Source organism: Pinus tabuliformis, chromosome 6 (assembly GCF_031772625.1).
Source record: "Pinus tabuliformis cultivar Carrire ecotype Pingquan chromosome 6, CPIR1, whole genome shotgun sequence".
NCBI lineage: Eukaryota > Viridiplantae > Streptophyta > Pinopsida > Pinales > Pinaceae > Pinus > Pinus tabuliformis.
Genome location: NC_142292.1, coordinates 1,224,535,643 through 1,224,553,496, shown reverse-complemented (window position 1 = coordinate 1,224,553,496; position 17,854 = coordinate 1,224,535,643). Strand labels below are relative to the sequence as shown.

The 17,854-nt window shown below is 36.6% G+C and overlaps 1 protein-coding gene across 2 annotated transcripts in view; it reads right to left on the bottom strand.

Annotated features, from left to right (window-relative positions):
- The window catches only part of LOC149263109 (uncharacterized), a 196,806-nt gene that overhangs the window by 105,611 nt on the left and 73,341 nt on the right, over positions 1–17,854 (bottom strand). For both annotated transcript variants that reach the window (XM_089425756.1, XM_089425761.1), the window contains one exon: positions 16,616–17,197. In XM_089425756.1, the coding sequence (XP_089281882.1) occupies positions 16,616–17,197 (582 nt within the window). The remainder of the gene's footprint in view (positions 1–16,615; positions 17,198–17,854) is intronic.

Below are 17,854 nucleotides of genomic sequence, written 5' to 3'. Positions count from 1 at the left end.
CTTGAGTTTGGGCCAAAAAACTTTGCCATCGAGGTTGATGCAAATAAAAAAAGTTAAAAGCATAAGAAAACCACAAAGAAAGAAAACGATAAAATGCAAAAGATGGTTGGGACAATTGATTAACACATGGGAAAAAGCTTACCATGAGCTCTACCCCCTCATTAGCCATCACTTGGTTCCTCAAGCGCATGATGATCCATCTATAAAGCGAACCCTTGTATTAAGGGGTATTAAATGATAAACGTATAAAAGCAAGCTTGGGCTCCTAAACTATGCACCCAAATCAAATCAAATCATAAAGAAGTAAATGGTGGACTAGAGGGGTGGAAAAAACAAGTTGAGGAAAGGGGTAACTCATGCCTCCATGATTGCTCCCTTTCTATATCTATACACTCAGGATGTCTGACCACTATTAGCTAGTCACTTCATTATGGCAACTTTCCCTGAAGTCCTTCCCACTACATGTTGATTTTTGTGTAGCATCGAGAGGTATTCCCGCACATCAAAAGGACTTCCAAATAGACCAAAGAAAGTTATGGAAATGAAAAATTATAATTTGCATTTTTGGGCTTCAAGTAGACTCGAAATGATCAAGTCAGCCCCACCATGAAGGGGTGCGACTTTTGGTCAAAAGTCACCCATTTGACAAATATAAAAACACAAGTTGACCTCCTCGTTTGAACTAATTCAAATCATCACACATTTCTTCTATTCCTAATCCACACGTGCGAAGTCAAGAGAAGGAAATCTAAAGTTTGACTGAAGCATAGAAGAATGCATTTGACTGAGTTTTGACTTGTTGATATTGACCAAGATTTGTCTGCATTTTACCGCAGAGAATTCAGAATTTGACCGCAAAATTGAAGGACAGTCAACCACAGTTGACCGAAGGCCCATTAACCACAGGTTCGAACTTGACCTCAAGCTAAATTTTTTATCTTTGACTAGTGTGACCAACATTGAATTCTTAGTTCTTTGGAGGATTTGACTAGCAATGACTAGCTGGTATTTGACCAGGTTTGATTGGTATCTCGAACTTGGATTTTGGCACAGATTTCTAGAGTATTCTTGGAATTGTAAATATTGTTGAAGAACGATTCCTCCTTAGAAGAAAATTTGTTGGGTTTTTCCCTAGGTTGGGTTTTCCCAGGGTAAATTTGTTTTCTCTATTGTGCTTGACTGTCTCATTATGATCTTGTTGTTTTCACTGCATTATTGTCGAGATTTGTTGTGTATAAGTGCTCAGTGATCTAAGTGACATAAAATAAGTTGATTGGAAATCATTAGGAAGTAATTATCAGATCAGAAAATCAGTTTCTATTATTTATTCTTGTAGAAAATTCAACACTACGTTGCCTCCATTTTAAGATTACATCTATGGATTGATGGGCTAACTTGGCACCCGTCACTTCTACTTGGGGGGTGGAAACACCTAATAGGGTTATCCATCTAACCATCCCTAACATAAGGAGGTAACTTCTTTATAGGACTCGATTTAGTTAGATATTTGAAGCTAAGCATTATGTGAAGTATTATTGTGCCCTCTGTTGACTTTTCTACAATAAACATAATGGAAACCAATTTTCTGATTTGATAATTACTTCTAATGATCTTCAATTAACTCTTCTTATGCCATTGATATCATTAATAAATTATACACAGAAAATATCAACAATAATGCCACAAAAACAATGGAAACAAATAAGATGATAAAGAGATAACCATGCACAATAGGGAACATTTCTTTCTTGGGAAACCCATACTTGGGAGAAAACCCAACAACTCTTCTTATAGGAGAAATTCTTCTTTAGCAAGGTTTACAATAAAATGTCTAGAAATCTGTGCCAAAAACCAAGTCCAAACTTTAGCCATTTCATCCTTTTTTGCTCCCACGAGTGTCTTCTATATAAGAGAGATGATGAGTGAGTGAGACAAATGAAGTGTCACATCATGTGTATATATACAAGTCGAATGGGTGCATTTACCCCAAGGGACACACCCTTTCATGGTGGGGTTGACTTGTTCCTTTGCCTACATGAAACCCTAAAAATAAGTTTTATTTTATTTTAATTTCCATAATTTTTCTAGGTTGATTTAGGTGGCCTCTTGGCATGTGGGAATACCTCCCAATGCTACCCAAAAATCAAAATTCCTTCTTAGCGAGGGAGGTATTCTCCTTAGCTGTAACAGATTTTCCTTAGGCTGAAATGTCTCCTTCCTTAGGAAAAGTTTATGAGCTTGTCATGTTGATGCATGTCTATAGATAACTCCATCCTAGAGTAAGCAATGTAACTCCTCATATGCTAGTGAGTATCCAAGGCTTTGGGCCAAAGTCCTATATGGCTCCTTAGGCAAATGTATCAATCTCCTCTGGTCATGACCCAGCCAAGTCCTTCTAGCATCCAAGTTTTTCTAGCTTCTCAGGAGAGAAATTGCCTTTGGACCATTCATCTTTCTGGTTAAAGTCCTTTATGACCTAGCCAAGTGTTCAAAAATCTAGGGGCAGCTAGATTAGGGGAATTCTCTTACTTTGATAACTGCTTGTGATGTTCTTTTACTCAATTTGATGTAACTGTTATTAGTCTCTTCTTTCACTTGATTATTATTATGTTCTTATCATCAAACAGCTACCAAACTATGAAGATCAAGGAGACAAGAAGACACAAAATGTAGGCTGCTAGCCAGGGCAAAAACCTCTCCTCTTGATAGGAAAACCCACAAGAATTATTCTCTTCTTATAGAATGTTCAGATGACAAATTCCAAGACCTATGACCCTTGACAAAGACCCCTCCAAGACCAAGTCAACCTTTCCTTTGATCAACTTGTCCTTTACTAAGTCAACCCAAGAAAAACTTGATTTATAACTGCTGCAACTTCTTCTTTGATCATTGTTTCGGACCTGCAATTGTGACTGCAATTTTCGGCCTCCCTTACCTACAATTTTTAGCTTCCACTGCAGAAACCCTAGATTGGCACATGTGAGAGAATAATGGTGAATTCTTCCTTCTTTCTCCTTCGTTGGGATTAGTTCTTCTTCCTTGGCAATTCGACTTGCATACTAGACTGTTATGACACCAGAATTCAGCTTGATTAGAGGTCTGAAATTTCGATTTTATGACTGCAATATGTACCTTCAGATTTTCGCACGTGTGGAATTATGTAACCCAAAACAACTTCAAAAACTTCGACTTTTCTTCTCTTTGTATTCTTTTCTTCTTCGCTCCTACGTCACTCTATTTCTCCTTTTTCGAACTTAATGGATAGTCCTGAATGAGGTTGTGTGCTTCCTAATATATGGTCTTCTCTTGGTGGTCGAATAGCCCTTTCATGAGGCCAACTTGTCTCTGTTTGAAGGCCGACTTGTTGCAGCTAGGTTGACTTGCCTTGGAGAGTCATAATAAAATTTGTCAGGATCAATCACTTTTCTTCTATTTTGTCTTCTTCGGACTCCTACCCATTGGTGTAGTTTGGATCAGGAACCTATGGCCTTGAGCAACTGATATCTTTAAAATAATACATAAAATAGATAGAGAACCCTAAATAGAAAACAAATTTCTTTTACATAATACAAGATTCCCAATGGGGTCTTACATATATAACAATGACTTCTTAGATTCCTAGACTTTATGACAAATCCCTAGAAGCACTCAATGTGTGCTTGACCTATAAATAAAATGATCTTGAGCATGAAACCCATGCAACAAAATAACAATAATAAAAAATTATTTTTCTCTTAACATCAAATACATGAAATCATGATTACATTAGACATTATGAGGACCGAACCTAGTTACACATTTCAACACCTCCTCTTAACTAGGGAGGTATTCATAATCCACACAAGGTAGGGTCGGATTGGTAAGCCATCTCATCAGCTATTTATTCAGCTTATATCAGTGCATCTCATCATATCAACCAGCATTGTCATATAGCAAGGCCTTGACTAACAACTTTATCTCTCCACAAGATTAGAGCACAATGTTGGGGAGACAAATGATTTATAGACACCTTCATCATTGTCTCTCAAGGCACATACCCCATCCGGATGTTCACAAGATATGTCCTTCTAGGACCATTTCCATCTTGGATTAACACATCCTTATGGAATTTCCTCTTCGACTACTCTTACCTATTGGATGCCCTACCTCATCCTCAAAGAGTATCGAAATCCATCTCAGATGTTTACCCAATCCTCCATTCTTTCTTCATAACATGAAGACAAGAATGATGTGTTTATTTGTCCCTCTCAACTAGGGAGGATCTACTCGTTCTTATAAAAGGAATATACCCAAGCTCCTTCTTAACAAGGGACTTGCCCAAGCCCCCTCTTAACAAGGGACTTGTTACCAGCAACAACTCCCTTCGGTGGAGGTCATGGTACTATCAGCTGCTTGTAGAGCTCCTTCTTTCGGCATCATGTCATGAACTTCAACTTCTTCATTATGGAGCCTTCTTTTTCTTTGTAGGACATTGGTAATCTTCTTCATTACTTCCCTTCAACGAAACATTGTGTTGAATTAATAGTCATGTCATCCTTCTCTTCATCGGGGAGTAACATTCTAGTCCACATCTAGCTATTCTTCATACAGCTACCTCTTCCAAGTCATGTTACTTTCAGGATCTTCCATCCAATTTCATGAGTACTAGTTGTAGGTAACTTTCTACAACCTTCTTCTGGTAGCCCTATTTCAACCCAACCAGATGTTTTCAAAAATCAAAATGAATATCAAATCAAAGTTACCTCTTTATGATGGCCTTTCGTCATGACATCAGCTTGCAATATCAACATCCTGCACATGCACGAATCCCTCTCCAAGGCATTCATTACCAAGGTTTTCTTTTTCCGACATATCAAGGTCTTCATATCTTTCTCCATGGAGAGGTCATAGATAATCCTTCTAGTTATCAGATGTTGATCAGTTGTCTTATCTTAGTAGATGTATCTTCTCACGAACTCTTCTTTCACCTTTCTTCACATATTGCTTTCACAAGACCATCTATGGGAAACATAGTTGCTAACCACCCCATATTCTTCACGAGGTCATATTATGTTGATTTCATCTTGTCATTATGTAGAAGAAATCAAGGCACATTGTTTATATGCCTTCATGCATCATTTTAATGGAAGAGTTTCTTCTTCTTTCATCATGCTCATGAGATAGAGCATTCAACCATTCGATCCGCAATTATATGATGACATGACTTTATCTATCTATCTATCTATATACATACCTCTTTCTTCATGTGGTCATCTAGACTTCATTCCAATAGCTTCCTTTCCTTGCTTGAAGATGAAAATACTTCAACCAACTTGACATGTTGCACATCTTTGTCACCGTACCATCATCCTTCTAAACTGTCGATCGCACACTATGTGAAATGTAGACTATTTATGTGACACCTGCTTCTTCAAAGAATGATGAACCCTTCTAGCAAGGATTCCAATCAAGGAACTTGATGATCCTTATTCTGCAAATGCTCCTTAATGATAATGATGTATGATGATCCTTCTATCTTGCTAAATGACTTTCTCCAACCATTCAACTTGTTACTTTGATTATCCTTATATGCTTCCAATGAAGATACCATGAGTTACTTCCTTTCTATCATGATGACTGCTTCAACCATATTGACTTCTACTTCAGCTATCCTTTCATGCCTCTATGATGATGTCATGCATCCTATCATACTCGTGATGCTTTCTACTTTTACTTGCTACCTTCAATGTACATGAAAATGTATGAGAGAACTTCTAGTAGTGGAGGTCTATCACTTCTTTCTTCTTTGACTTCTTCTTTTCTGGTTCTTCCACTTCTTCGGTGACATGGGATTCATTTCTTTCCTTTCTCTTCTTGTTGTCCTTAAGTTTAGGACAATTCCTTTTGAAATGCCCATACTACATTCAAAGCATTGGATCTTAGACATATCAATTTTCTTTTGAAACTTCTTTCAAGGCTCAAATTTCCCAAATTTTCCTTTCTTACTTGTTGATGTTGCATATGCTTGTGTTGGTTTAGTTGATCCAACATAGTTCTTCACTTTTAATATAGATTCTTCAATCTTGCATAATGACCACATATCGTTGAATGGAGTGGTTTCCTTCTTTCCATAGATACCAAATACAAAATTCCCCCATTCATCTGATAATGCATTGAGTACTAGGGTGGTCATCTCTGGATCAGAAATTGTTTCTCCAAGTTCTTGCAGTTGGTCTTTAATTTGAGACGCCTTCCTGAAATATGAAGCTATCCCTTCTTCCCTTGACACTTTCATTTTGTATAGCTCAATACTTAACAATACAATTTCCCCTGCAATGCTCACAGAAAACAACTCCACCAATTTGTCATAGATCTCTTTAGATGTCCTTAACTTTGCTACATAAGGGATGAGAGAATATTTGATTGACTCTATGAGGATCCTTTGAGCCCTTATTTTTCCTTTCATGCACTTTGATAGAGCTTTAGATTGCTCTTGTGATGGTTTGGTGATTAAGCCCTTAACATATTCAATAACTTCATTCTCCATGAGAATTAAATCAATTCTCTTCTTCCATGCAAGGTAGTTTGAGGTCCCAACCAATTTATTGTTCTCCTTGCAGAATGAAGTCATTGGATTTGAGGATTGAGACATAAAATTATAGAATACTTACTTGTCAAGTGAAGATGCTCCTTTGATGATGATATCTTCAACTTGATGCCTTCTTGATGTTGAAGATTCCTTCTTGATGATGATTGCTTCCTTGATGATGTCTTCCTTCTTCAAAGATGACAATACTTACTTTTCTAGATGATAAGAGATGTCTTTCTTCAAATATGCTGGAGATGTGATCCTTTATTTAATGAGAGAGATCACCTTGATTTCTTTAGTGATGATGGCAATGCTTCTTCTTGTTTCCTTTAGATGTAGAAATGTAGAATGTGGAGACTTCAAGATGATTCAAAAGTGTTAAGACCTCCTTTCCTTGAGAGGTAGGGTCTTTGAGGCCTTCTTTTTCCACAGGTTGTGACGATGTGATCCTTGTGATGTGATGGGTACTCTTCCTTGATGCACTTAGCTCTCCTTGATAATTTGACTTGATGTTCCTCTTATGCTTGGCCCTTATGTATCCTTCTTCAATGGAGTAATATTCAAGCTGCCTCTTCTTCTTGTTGTTGTCACCTTAGCTTTGATACCATGTTGAGAAACCTAGGGGCAGCTAGATTATGGGATTTCTCTTACTTTGATAACTGCTTGTGACGTTATTTTACTTAACTTGATGTACTTGTTATTAGCCTCTTCTTTCACTTGATTATTATTATGTTTTTATCATCAAACAGCTACCAAACTATGAAGATAAACGAGACAAGAGGACACAAAATGTAGGTTGCTAACCAAGACCAAAACCTCTCCTCTTGAGAGGAAAACACACAAGAATTCTTCTCTTCTTATAGAATGCTCATATGAGGAATTCCAAAATCTATGACCTGTGACAAAGACCCCTCCAAGATCAAATCAACCTTTTCTTTGATCAGCTTGTCCTTTACTAAGTCAACCCAAGTCAAACTTGATTTATAACAGTTGCAACTTCTTTGATCACATTTTCGGACCTACAATTGTGACTGCAATTTTTGGCCTCCCTTACCTGCAATTATGATTTTATGTAATGAGATGTAAATAAGAAAATTATCATATTGACTTGCTTCATGGGTTTCATGAGCAAGGGATTTCGTTTTTGAGTCAAGACTCCCATTGAGAGTCTTTAGGATTTATCTGTCATTTAGTCATAAAATGTTAGAGTCATTGTCATGTAAATGAAGTCATGTTACACTTTGTAAAAGGTCATCTTGTCTATGTAAAAGTATCCTCCAAGAACTTGTCACCTAACCCCTTCAAGTCGGCCTACAAATGATGAAGGAACTCTCTAGATGATGTCAGCCTAACTCCAGTTGTCAAGTCAACCTCAAGACCCAGTGAAGAGGTGTATAAATAGCCTAACTCGGCCTCCATTTGAAGCAAGAAGTTCGATTTGAATTCATTCTAGAAAGAAGTGCGAAGAAACGGGGAAAAGGAGTGCGAAGAGGGATCAGCAAAGGGAAATGTGAAGTTTCTTCTGATAGACTATCTTCTGGGTATAGCGAAGTTGTCTTTTATTGTGCATACTGGTAATTGTCTTGATGAGGAGAACACATTAATAAGCTAACAAAGAGAAGACTATAAGTTAAGAAGTAAAAGTATATCACAAGCAATTATCAAGCAAAGAAATTGTTAGCTTTGAAAGCCCTAGATTTCTCAACATGGTAGAGCTTAGGTGTTGAAGACAAGAAGGGGCAGTCAAAAGCAGGTAGACACAAGAGAATCAATCTTCAAAGAAAGGCATCAAAGCAAGAAGATCAAGATCTACATCATACAAACCCTAGATCAAAGAAGGAAGCAGGAAGAAAGACTGAAACCCTAGAAGCACTTCAGATATCATAACATCATCAAAGGAAGTGGCATCTCTTCAAATCTAAGGGAGATTGAATCAATCCTCTCTCTATTGAAGCAAAGATCTCATAAAAGGCAATCCTCTCTCACCGAAACATTTGAAGTAAGAAGCAACAAGTTCATCATCAAGTTGAATATTTGATCTTCACAAGTACCTCTTATTATAATACAATCTAGTAAAAATAACTTCATGGTTCAAGGAAGACCAAAAGTTCGTTGGGATACCAAACTTCCTTGTATGGAAAAGAAGGATAGACATTGTCCTCGAAGTAAATGAAGTCATTGATCATGTCCATGGGAAGGTCTCCAAGCCATCCGAAGAACAAGCATTATCTGAATACATGGAAAGGGATCTCAAGGCTCAAAATATTCTTAAGGAGTCTATCAAAGATCCACTCATTTCCTATGTAGCCAAGTTGGAGACATCTAAAGAAATATATGATAAGCTGGGAGAACTTCTCTCTAGAAGCACGATGGAAAAGATCTTATCTTCATAAATTGAAGGTGTCAAAGGATGAAGGGATATCGTCATGTCTCTCAAAGGCATCTCAAATAAAAGGTCAATTGAAGGATCTAGGAGAGATGGTATCTGATAACGAAATAATCTTTGTTATTCTAAATGCATTAACTGATGAACAAGGTAACCTCATTTCTACTAGGGAAGAGGAAGTTATCCCATTCATCAGATTATGGTCTCTCTGCAAGGCAGAGGAAGATAGGATGAAGAATGAAAGTGACAAAAGATCAAATAGAAGGGAACAATTAGTGTCAAGAAGAAAAGGAAAATTTGGAAAGTTTGGTACTCCAAAGAAGAAAAAGAAGAACATGGCTAAAGAAAGATGTTATGGTTGTCATAATCTTGGGCACTATAAAAAAGATTGTCCTAAATGTAAGAGGGACAGGGAAGAAGACTATTCTACTAATGAAGTGAAAGAACCAAAGACAAAGAAGCATAAGAAGGAAGAAGCAAAAAGATGATAAAGATGATCTTCTTCATTAGAAAGTACCCTTCACTTGTAATTTATAGGTAGGAATAGTGTAAATAAGATAGGATGCATCAAATTAGAAAGAAGCATCATGATAAAAGCATTAGAAGTAAGAGATCGTGACATGGAAAGTAAAAAGTATGTCTAGTACAAATCTTACTGATTACAAAGAATAGGAAGCTCTTAGGAAACCTCATTGATACTTATAGAAAGAAGCAAAGGGTCATCATCGACTGGGATCATCGTAGTCAATAAACATATGTCGGGTAAGGATATGAAACATCCTCGAGTTTATCTAATGGAATCCTTATCAAAGGATTCATCGATTTAGAAAGGAAAGAAAGGTTTCATCAGGAATTCCAACTCATGGGATTCAAGGGATGATGGTATGATAACATAACGGGAAAGCAACTCTGAAGGAAAAAATTCCTTCGTTCAAATGAAGCTGCTACAGGAAGTCTAGATGGCCGAAAAGAAGAGGAGGTATGTATGCTTATATAGATAATTATGAAAGTCATGTCATATGGTTGCAGATAATATGGATCACCATTTCCATCCTGGGAAATTAGAGCAAGAGAAGAAAGGATGTCCTCTGAAGGATTGCAACAAAGCATAAATCACACTAGAAGAAATCAACATAATATGTCCTCATATGAATCATGAGGAAACTGACTACAATCAAGGAACTCTGATTAGAAGCTCCTGGGAATGAAGATTGTGAGAAAAGTGAGGAAGAGATTGTGATAATATGCAACGATGGTAGAAGGCTTTCAACATTGAAAGTCCAAGAATATTCAACTAGAATATCTCCCAGAAGGATGTGAAGGCTCTGATAGAAGTCGAAAAAAGATAGAAGACCCTTGAAAACGGATATTTGTGGGAGATGTGTCAATCTGCATGTAGGATGATGATACTTACAGGAAGATGTCATGGTGAAAGATCATCAAAAAGGTAATTTTGATTTGAAGTGTTCATTGATTTTTTTTTTAACTAACATCTGAATGGGCTTATGTAGGTCTGTCAAAGGGAAATTTATGGATGACTTCCAAGTGGACCATATAGAAGGATGTAATGTCCCTCCAAAAAATATTGCATGAAAGCATAATGACATGAAGCAAAGCTAGATAGAAAAGCTAATGGATCACTTTTCGATGAGTTGAGGACATGACTAACTCATGGACAAGAGTGATGAATGATTTGTGCCCTATATAGAAGTTCCCAAAGATGAAGACTCCTTGATGAAAAAGGAATTCATGACATCGAAGGAAGGAGCTCTTTAAGTAGCTGGTTGTTTCAGCATCTCCAAATGAGGATTTGTGATAGGTCCCTGGTTAAGAGGGAGCCTGAAAAGAAGTTTCTTACTTGGAAGAAATTTGAAAAATTCCTAAGCAAGGAGCTTAGGTACATTCCTCTGTGATGGGAATGAGTACATTCCTTTAATGGAATATGTCCTCCTGGTTTGAAAAGGAGAGATAGACATGTCGTTTTGTTCTTCACCTGGGAAAACAAAATGGAGGATTATGTAATCATTTGGCATCCGATGCTCTTTGAGGATGAGATAGGGCATCCAACAATAAGAGTAGTCGTGGAGGACCGATATTCTTTGTGGGACTGGGGAGTCCAAGAAAAGAATAGTCCTTATGGAGCATAGCCTGAGTGAACCCGGGTGGGGTATGTTCCTAGAGAGAATGATGAGTACGTCTATAAATCATTGGTATCGCCAACATTATGCTATGATCTTGTGGAGAGATAGGGTCGTTAGTCAAGGCCTTTCTATCTAACAATGCTGGTTGATATGATGCTATACAAATGAGTTACAAATCCGAATTCTTCTTATGAGAGATTCTTCAGATTGAGAAAATCCAAGCACTGTCATGAATACCTCCCTAGTTAAGAGGGAGTTGTGAAAAGTGTAACTAGGTTCGGTCTTCATAATGACATGTGATTATGATTTTATGTAATGAGATGTAAATAAGAAAATTACTATATTGACTTGCTTCATGGGTTTCATGAGAAAGGGATTTTGTTTTTGAGTCAAGACTCCCATTGAGAGTCTTTAGGATTTATTTGTCATCTATTCATAAAATGTTAGAGTCATTGCCATGTAAATGAAGTCATGTTACACTTTGTAAAAGGTCATCTTGTCTATGTAAAAGTATCCTCCAAGAACTTGTCACCTAACCCCTTCAAGTCGGCCTACAAACGATGAAGGAACTCTCTAGATGATGTCAACCTAACTCCAGCTGTCAAGTCGGCCTCAAGACCCAGTGAAGAGGTGTATAAATAGCCTAACTCAGCCTCCATTTGAAGCAAGAAGTTCGATCTGAATTCGGTCTAGAAAGAAGTGCGAAGAAAGGGTGAAAAGGAGTGCGAAGAAGGAGCAGCAAAGGGAAGTGCGAAGTTTCTTCTAGGAGACTATCTTCTGGGTATAACGAAGTTTCTTCTGGGAGACTATCTTCTGGGTATAGCGAAGTTTCTTCTGGGCAGTGCGAAGTTAGTGCAGTAAAGTTTCTTCTGGGCAGTGTGAAGTTAGTGCAGTAAAGTTTCTTCTGGGCAGTGCGAAGTTAGGGCAGCAAAGTTTCTTCTGGGGCAGCAAGAGAAGGATTCTTCTAAGAAATCAAAGTAAAGACCTAGAGACCGAGATTCTCTAGGGAAAGCCGAGAAGGAGTAGTAAGAAGGATAGAGACCGAGTTTCTCTAGAAGGAGCTGAGGAGAGCAATTCAAGATCAAGAAGAAAGGTGAGGAAGGGAAGAAGCAAAGAGCATCAAGGTTAGTGACAAGGTTCTTGGGAGGATACTAGAGTCAAGTGTTTGTGTCATGGTCTTGGTACTTATCAATTGAAAATCTAGAAGAAGAATTTTTATTGGGTTTTCCTCTCAAGAGGTGAGAGGTTTTGGCCCTGGCTAAGAAGCCTACATACTGTGTCACTTGCCTTTATTGTGCATATTGGTAATTGTTTTGATGAGAAGAACACATTAATAAGCTAACAAAGAGAAGACTATAAGTTAAGAAGTAAAAGTATATCACAAGTAATTATCAAGCAAAGAAATTGTTAACTTTGAAAGACCTAGATTTCTCAACACCTTTTGCGTTAGATCTTATCTCTTTCTGTGTGCAGGAAATGCCTACCCAAGCAATGTCCCAATTCCCCAAACACCCAGAAACACCAGAACAGGTATGAAACACCTTGGAAACACCATCCCTGATCATATTGTACAGCGTTTTGAAATCTGGAAATACCATATGATACAACCGGTGGTGTTTTCAAACCTAGAAACACTGTATGATATAGTTGATGACATTTCCAAGGTATTTCAATGATTTCCAACAACATTCAAGTATTTTTTTGGAAGTTGTGATCCCACTCAAGAACCCATGAGGGACATGGAACTCATAGTAAAATATTGCCCTATCTGCACCTATTCCCCTTTAAGACAAAATAGAGATAGAAGATTGAGCTCTAAGGAGTTTGTCACCATGGTAATATTAAATTATTAAAGTTGATATTCTCCTTTATCTTTCATTTTCTATCCTTCTGCTTAAATTTTTAACATTACCATTAATTGTTCTAGGATGTTTGAGAGTGAGTAAACCGTAAAACCTCATTGGACTTCAGATGCAGAAAGCAGAATTTCATATCACACTCAGGATTCAGCAGACTCGAGAGTTTCCAAGATTTCAGGGTTGGCAGGATTCCAGTGTTTCCACTGCATTCTATCATGTATAACATTATGAGATTGGCATTAGTCAAGACCATCAATCTATAGGATTTTGCATCATCGATCATCTATAAGAGTTACTATAGACATGGATTTCCTTCTAAAATGTCATCTGTGTGTATCATTCATATTTTCTTGCAAGATAATGGGTTATTTTAAGAAAAAGTATATATCTATATTTTACGTCTTTTTTATATACAGTGTTTCCCCACTTGCCCTGTTTGGGGGCCCACAGGGTGAAATGTCCAAGCAATCCTGTTTCAGAAACTCATACACATTTCCATGTTTTGTGCAACTTAGATCTCTTTATTTTCTATTGCTAGATTAGATCTAGGAGATGCTACAACACTCCCGCTTTGTATTACTGGTGTTAATATTTAGTCCCATTGACCTATTTTTGTGGTCATTTGTTGGGAACAAATGAAATTATCTTATCTACATAACAACTTTGTATGCGTGTCTGTGGGTTTGATGGAAGAAATTTTTATGCATTACAGCTCTTTTAAGTGGCAGCAGTTACTAGATTATGAAAACATCAATCTTCAGTGTCAGTTCTCTGACTGACATGAATTTGGACAAATAATAACATCATGCAAGAAAATGGCAAAGTTAAATGCACTAAACTTAAAATTAAAAAACAGGTGATAAAGTATACTGGTGTTAATCTTTAGTCTCATTGACCTATTTTTGTGGTCATTTGTTAGGCATAAATAAAATTATCTCATCTACTTAACAACTTTTTATGAGTGCCTGTGGGTTTGATGGAAGAAATTTTTATGCATTACAGCTCTTTTAAGTGGCAGCAGTTACTAGATTATGAAAACATCAATTTTCAGTGTCAATTCTCTGACTGACATGAATTTGGACAAATAAAAACATCATGCAAGAAATTGGCAAAGTTAAATGCAGTAAACTTAAAATTAAAAAACAGGTGATAAAGTATCCATCACTATTGTTCAAAGGAAAGACACCAGTGTGGAAGTTTTGGACAAATCCTTTCTGGAAGATTAAGTTGATCAAGTCATCAAAGGAAGTTTTGCAAAGGTATGTTCTTCAAAGAAGGTGGAAGGTAAGTTAGAAATAAAGTTTGAGACTCTGGAAAGGATTGGAAAGATTATTGTCCTCGAATAATTAAGGTGAAAACCCTTTAGCTCTCCCCAAGATTGCAGTGGACAGACTGCTGGTTTACAGACATTCCAAACTAATTGTTGACTGGATGACTGGTAAAGTGCCATTTCAAAATTTGGGCATTCAATAACAGATGGATCAGGTTCATGAATGGAGAAGGCATCTTATTTATGTGTCTTTTAAACATGTATACCATGAATTGAATAAGTGGCAGACCAGCTAGGAAAAGCAGGAGTAGCCTCACAGATTGGGTAATGAAGATGGAGGAACTTAGAAAGGATGTTCAAACTTCAAACAGATCACCTGCCTTGCATTTTTTTGTTATGCAGTGATCTGGCACCTGTTCTTCAGGAGTCGGGGAGTAGGACTGTGTTAATTTGTTTTCAAAGTACGACTGTGTTAATTTGTTTTCAAAGTTTTGAAATGTGACCAGTATGTAAAGGCTTTCTGCATATTTGATGTACCAGTGATTAGATCTGACACTGCAAGCCTTTGACGGATCATAGGTTCTAGATCTTGACAGTTTCTCCTGTGCATGCTTATAATACAAATATCAAATGTAATATTACAATTTCAATCTTTGAAATAAAAATATTGCACTTTTTTCCTTGGAAAAAAATTACAGTAAGAATTATTGATCCAACTTATACCAACAGGAATTATGAAATTGTTATTGTGAAATTCTGAGAGATGATGTTTTTTGAGATTTCACGGGTTTGTGAAAAAGGATTACCAGATCACAGGATAGAGAAAGAAGAAAAGGGCAAAGCTTAGAAGAGCAAATACTAACCAAGGTTGATTCAGTTATGAACGAGGATTAAATGTGCTAAACATTAATGGACATAACTGTTGACAATTTTAACACAATCTTCCTTTTCTCCTACAAAGTGACAATCCTCTCATGTGTGTGACAAAATTGAAGTTTGGAGATGAAAAAGTGGCATGCATTTCAAGCACTACTGAAAGTAAATCAAGATAAATATAGAGTCTAGACAATGTGCAAACAAAACCATATGCATTTTCACTAGTGGCTTCAAAAGATTTTTGCAATCCCTCGTTTAACAGTAATAAAATGGTGTCCTAAAGATATACAAGTAGTGAGGCAAGCATGTGTAAGAAGAGTTATGGACTGATGATAGGTGTCATGTTTGGTTTAACACCTAAATGAATGATAATTATATATATCTGGAGAAGGAAAATTTATTAGAATCTGGATACTAAAAAATATGTATCATAAGTTGAGGTCCAGTTTTCCAATAAATGGTCCTTTTAGTGCCACATTAACAAGGTATATAGGATCTACACGATTATTTTACTGGCTAACAATTGTTTAGTGACTTTCAAAAATATACCTTGAAAACCAAACGAAATAATTTATATGATTTGTATGTTAAGTATTCTCAAAATTGTTTTCCTCTGCTTATAGAGACCTTAGCAAACATGATGCAAGGAAACCAATTTATTTTCATTTCTTTCAATTTTCCAAAATCTCAGCATCACTTAACACAGTGACTAAAAATCACCAAAACAATATTTCATCCTGGACACTAATTAAATACATAGCTCATTATTTTTTGTTTCTATGCTTCCTTCATGTTGCTTTGTTTTCTGAACAAGAGCACCCAAATTCAAGATAAAATAAGTCCACTCTGAACGTATTTAAGAAAAATTCAACCCAAAAGAGAAATTTATGATCAATTTTATACACTTCCACACTAGAATCATATACCCTAACGAAAACAGTTTTAACATTTTGCAAGTTCAAAGGTCCTCAACTCTTTTACAACCTTACAAATACCCATTATTTGGTTATGTTCATTTATTGATAACATGGGGATAATTCACTAGTTTTGTCCTGTGTCAACAACATTGTTGAATCTGGCAGCTCTTAGTAGACCAGTTTAGCATTATTTAAAAGTAGTGAATTTATGAGAGCTGAAGCTTCAGCAAAGCCCATTAAATATGAAACCAATGATGCTGGTGTTCAATGGTGATTATGTCACTGATTTCCCAATAACAGGTCCTCTATTTGAGGATACTGGCCTTTATTAGGGAATCACCATTGCCTCTTTGGGACTTGACGCTATATAGATTACAAGAATGCCAAACTTTGTCTTCCAGGCAAATAAACTATCCATGTCACCCTGAATTTTGAGAAATTAATTCTCTTTTATATTTTTATCTATTCTGGCTGGCTTTATCAATCACACCCAAAAAATATTCATACAAATAAATTGGAACTACAAAATTATGTTTGTTTGTGTTGTAACTAACAAGAAAGAAAATAAAGTTTATGCAGATGATCAGCTCAAACCTACATTTTCTTCTCTGAACCAGCTTCCTTGACCATCACGCCGCCAACCTGCTTCCCTGAATTTAAGCTCCTTCTGTTTCTGTTTCTGAAAATCCAGTTGCTGTTCATTGACAGTACCACTGACTGCTTTAGAATTACTTTGCAAATTAACAGTTGCATTAGAATTTTCATCTGTCCTTACTTGGAGATGCTGGACCAGAGAGTCCGTTTTTTGATCAGCTGCCTTTACATTTTTGGCATATAGTGAAGCGAAGAAAGGCTTCTTTTTACAAATAAAAGGCTGGTCACTTTTTGGCATTGATAGGTTACCTGATGCATTCATGCTATTAGCAAGTAATTTTGGCATTGATGTGTTACCTGATGCATTCATGCTATTAGCAAGTACATCTGCACTGCTCTTTCGTGTTTTTGCAAGTAATGGACTTGTGAAAGAGCTAGTGCAATGCACAGGAACATTAATAGTGTCAATGCTAGTAACAGATGGCTCATACAAAGCTATCCTCTTTTGTATCTCTTCCTGTTTGGATATTTCTTTTTCCTTTAGTTTCAAAGCTGCAGCTTGATGCCGTGCTCCTTGGTTGTGCATCTGTATAGAACAGGAGAGCATATTGAATAGAACTTAAGAACTCATAACAAAAAAAGGAAAAATAAGAATTGAATTCTCATCCGAGAACCCTCACTAATGATAATATGATTATAGGGATGAGGATTCATGATAAATATAATTATAGGGATAAGGGGTAAAGGATAGTTATTTTTTTACTATTACAAACAGTAGTAGGCGTTGGAAATGTAACTAGTATTGGTCTTCATAAAAGTCATTTGTCTCATATCATGATGTAATTCTTATGTATTGATCAAAAGAAGAAAGAAAATGTAAAAGAAAAATATTTATAAACCAAGGGTTTCATGCTTATGTCATTTGGTCAATAGGTCAAGCATCCATTGTATGCTTTTAGGTTTTTGTCATGAGTCTTGGTCATTACTATTATGTAAATAGACCCATTTGGGCACTTATATCAAGAAAAGAGAAATTTATTTTGATATAGAAGTGTCTAGGTATACTCCCAAGATCAAGTCAGCCAGCCAGTGGATGTCAGCCTAGAGAGGGCTAATGGACCCCTTTTTGGAAGGCTATATATAAAGGAGAATCAACCTCATTTGAGATCATCATCATCTTAATTCAGTCTGTGGTTTTAGAGAAACATGCGAATATCATTTGGCAGTTAGACGAGCTTAGCAA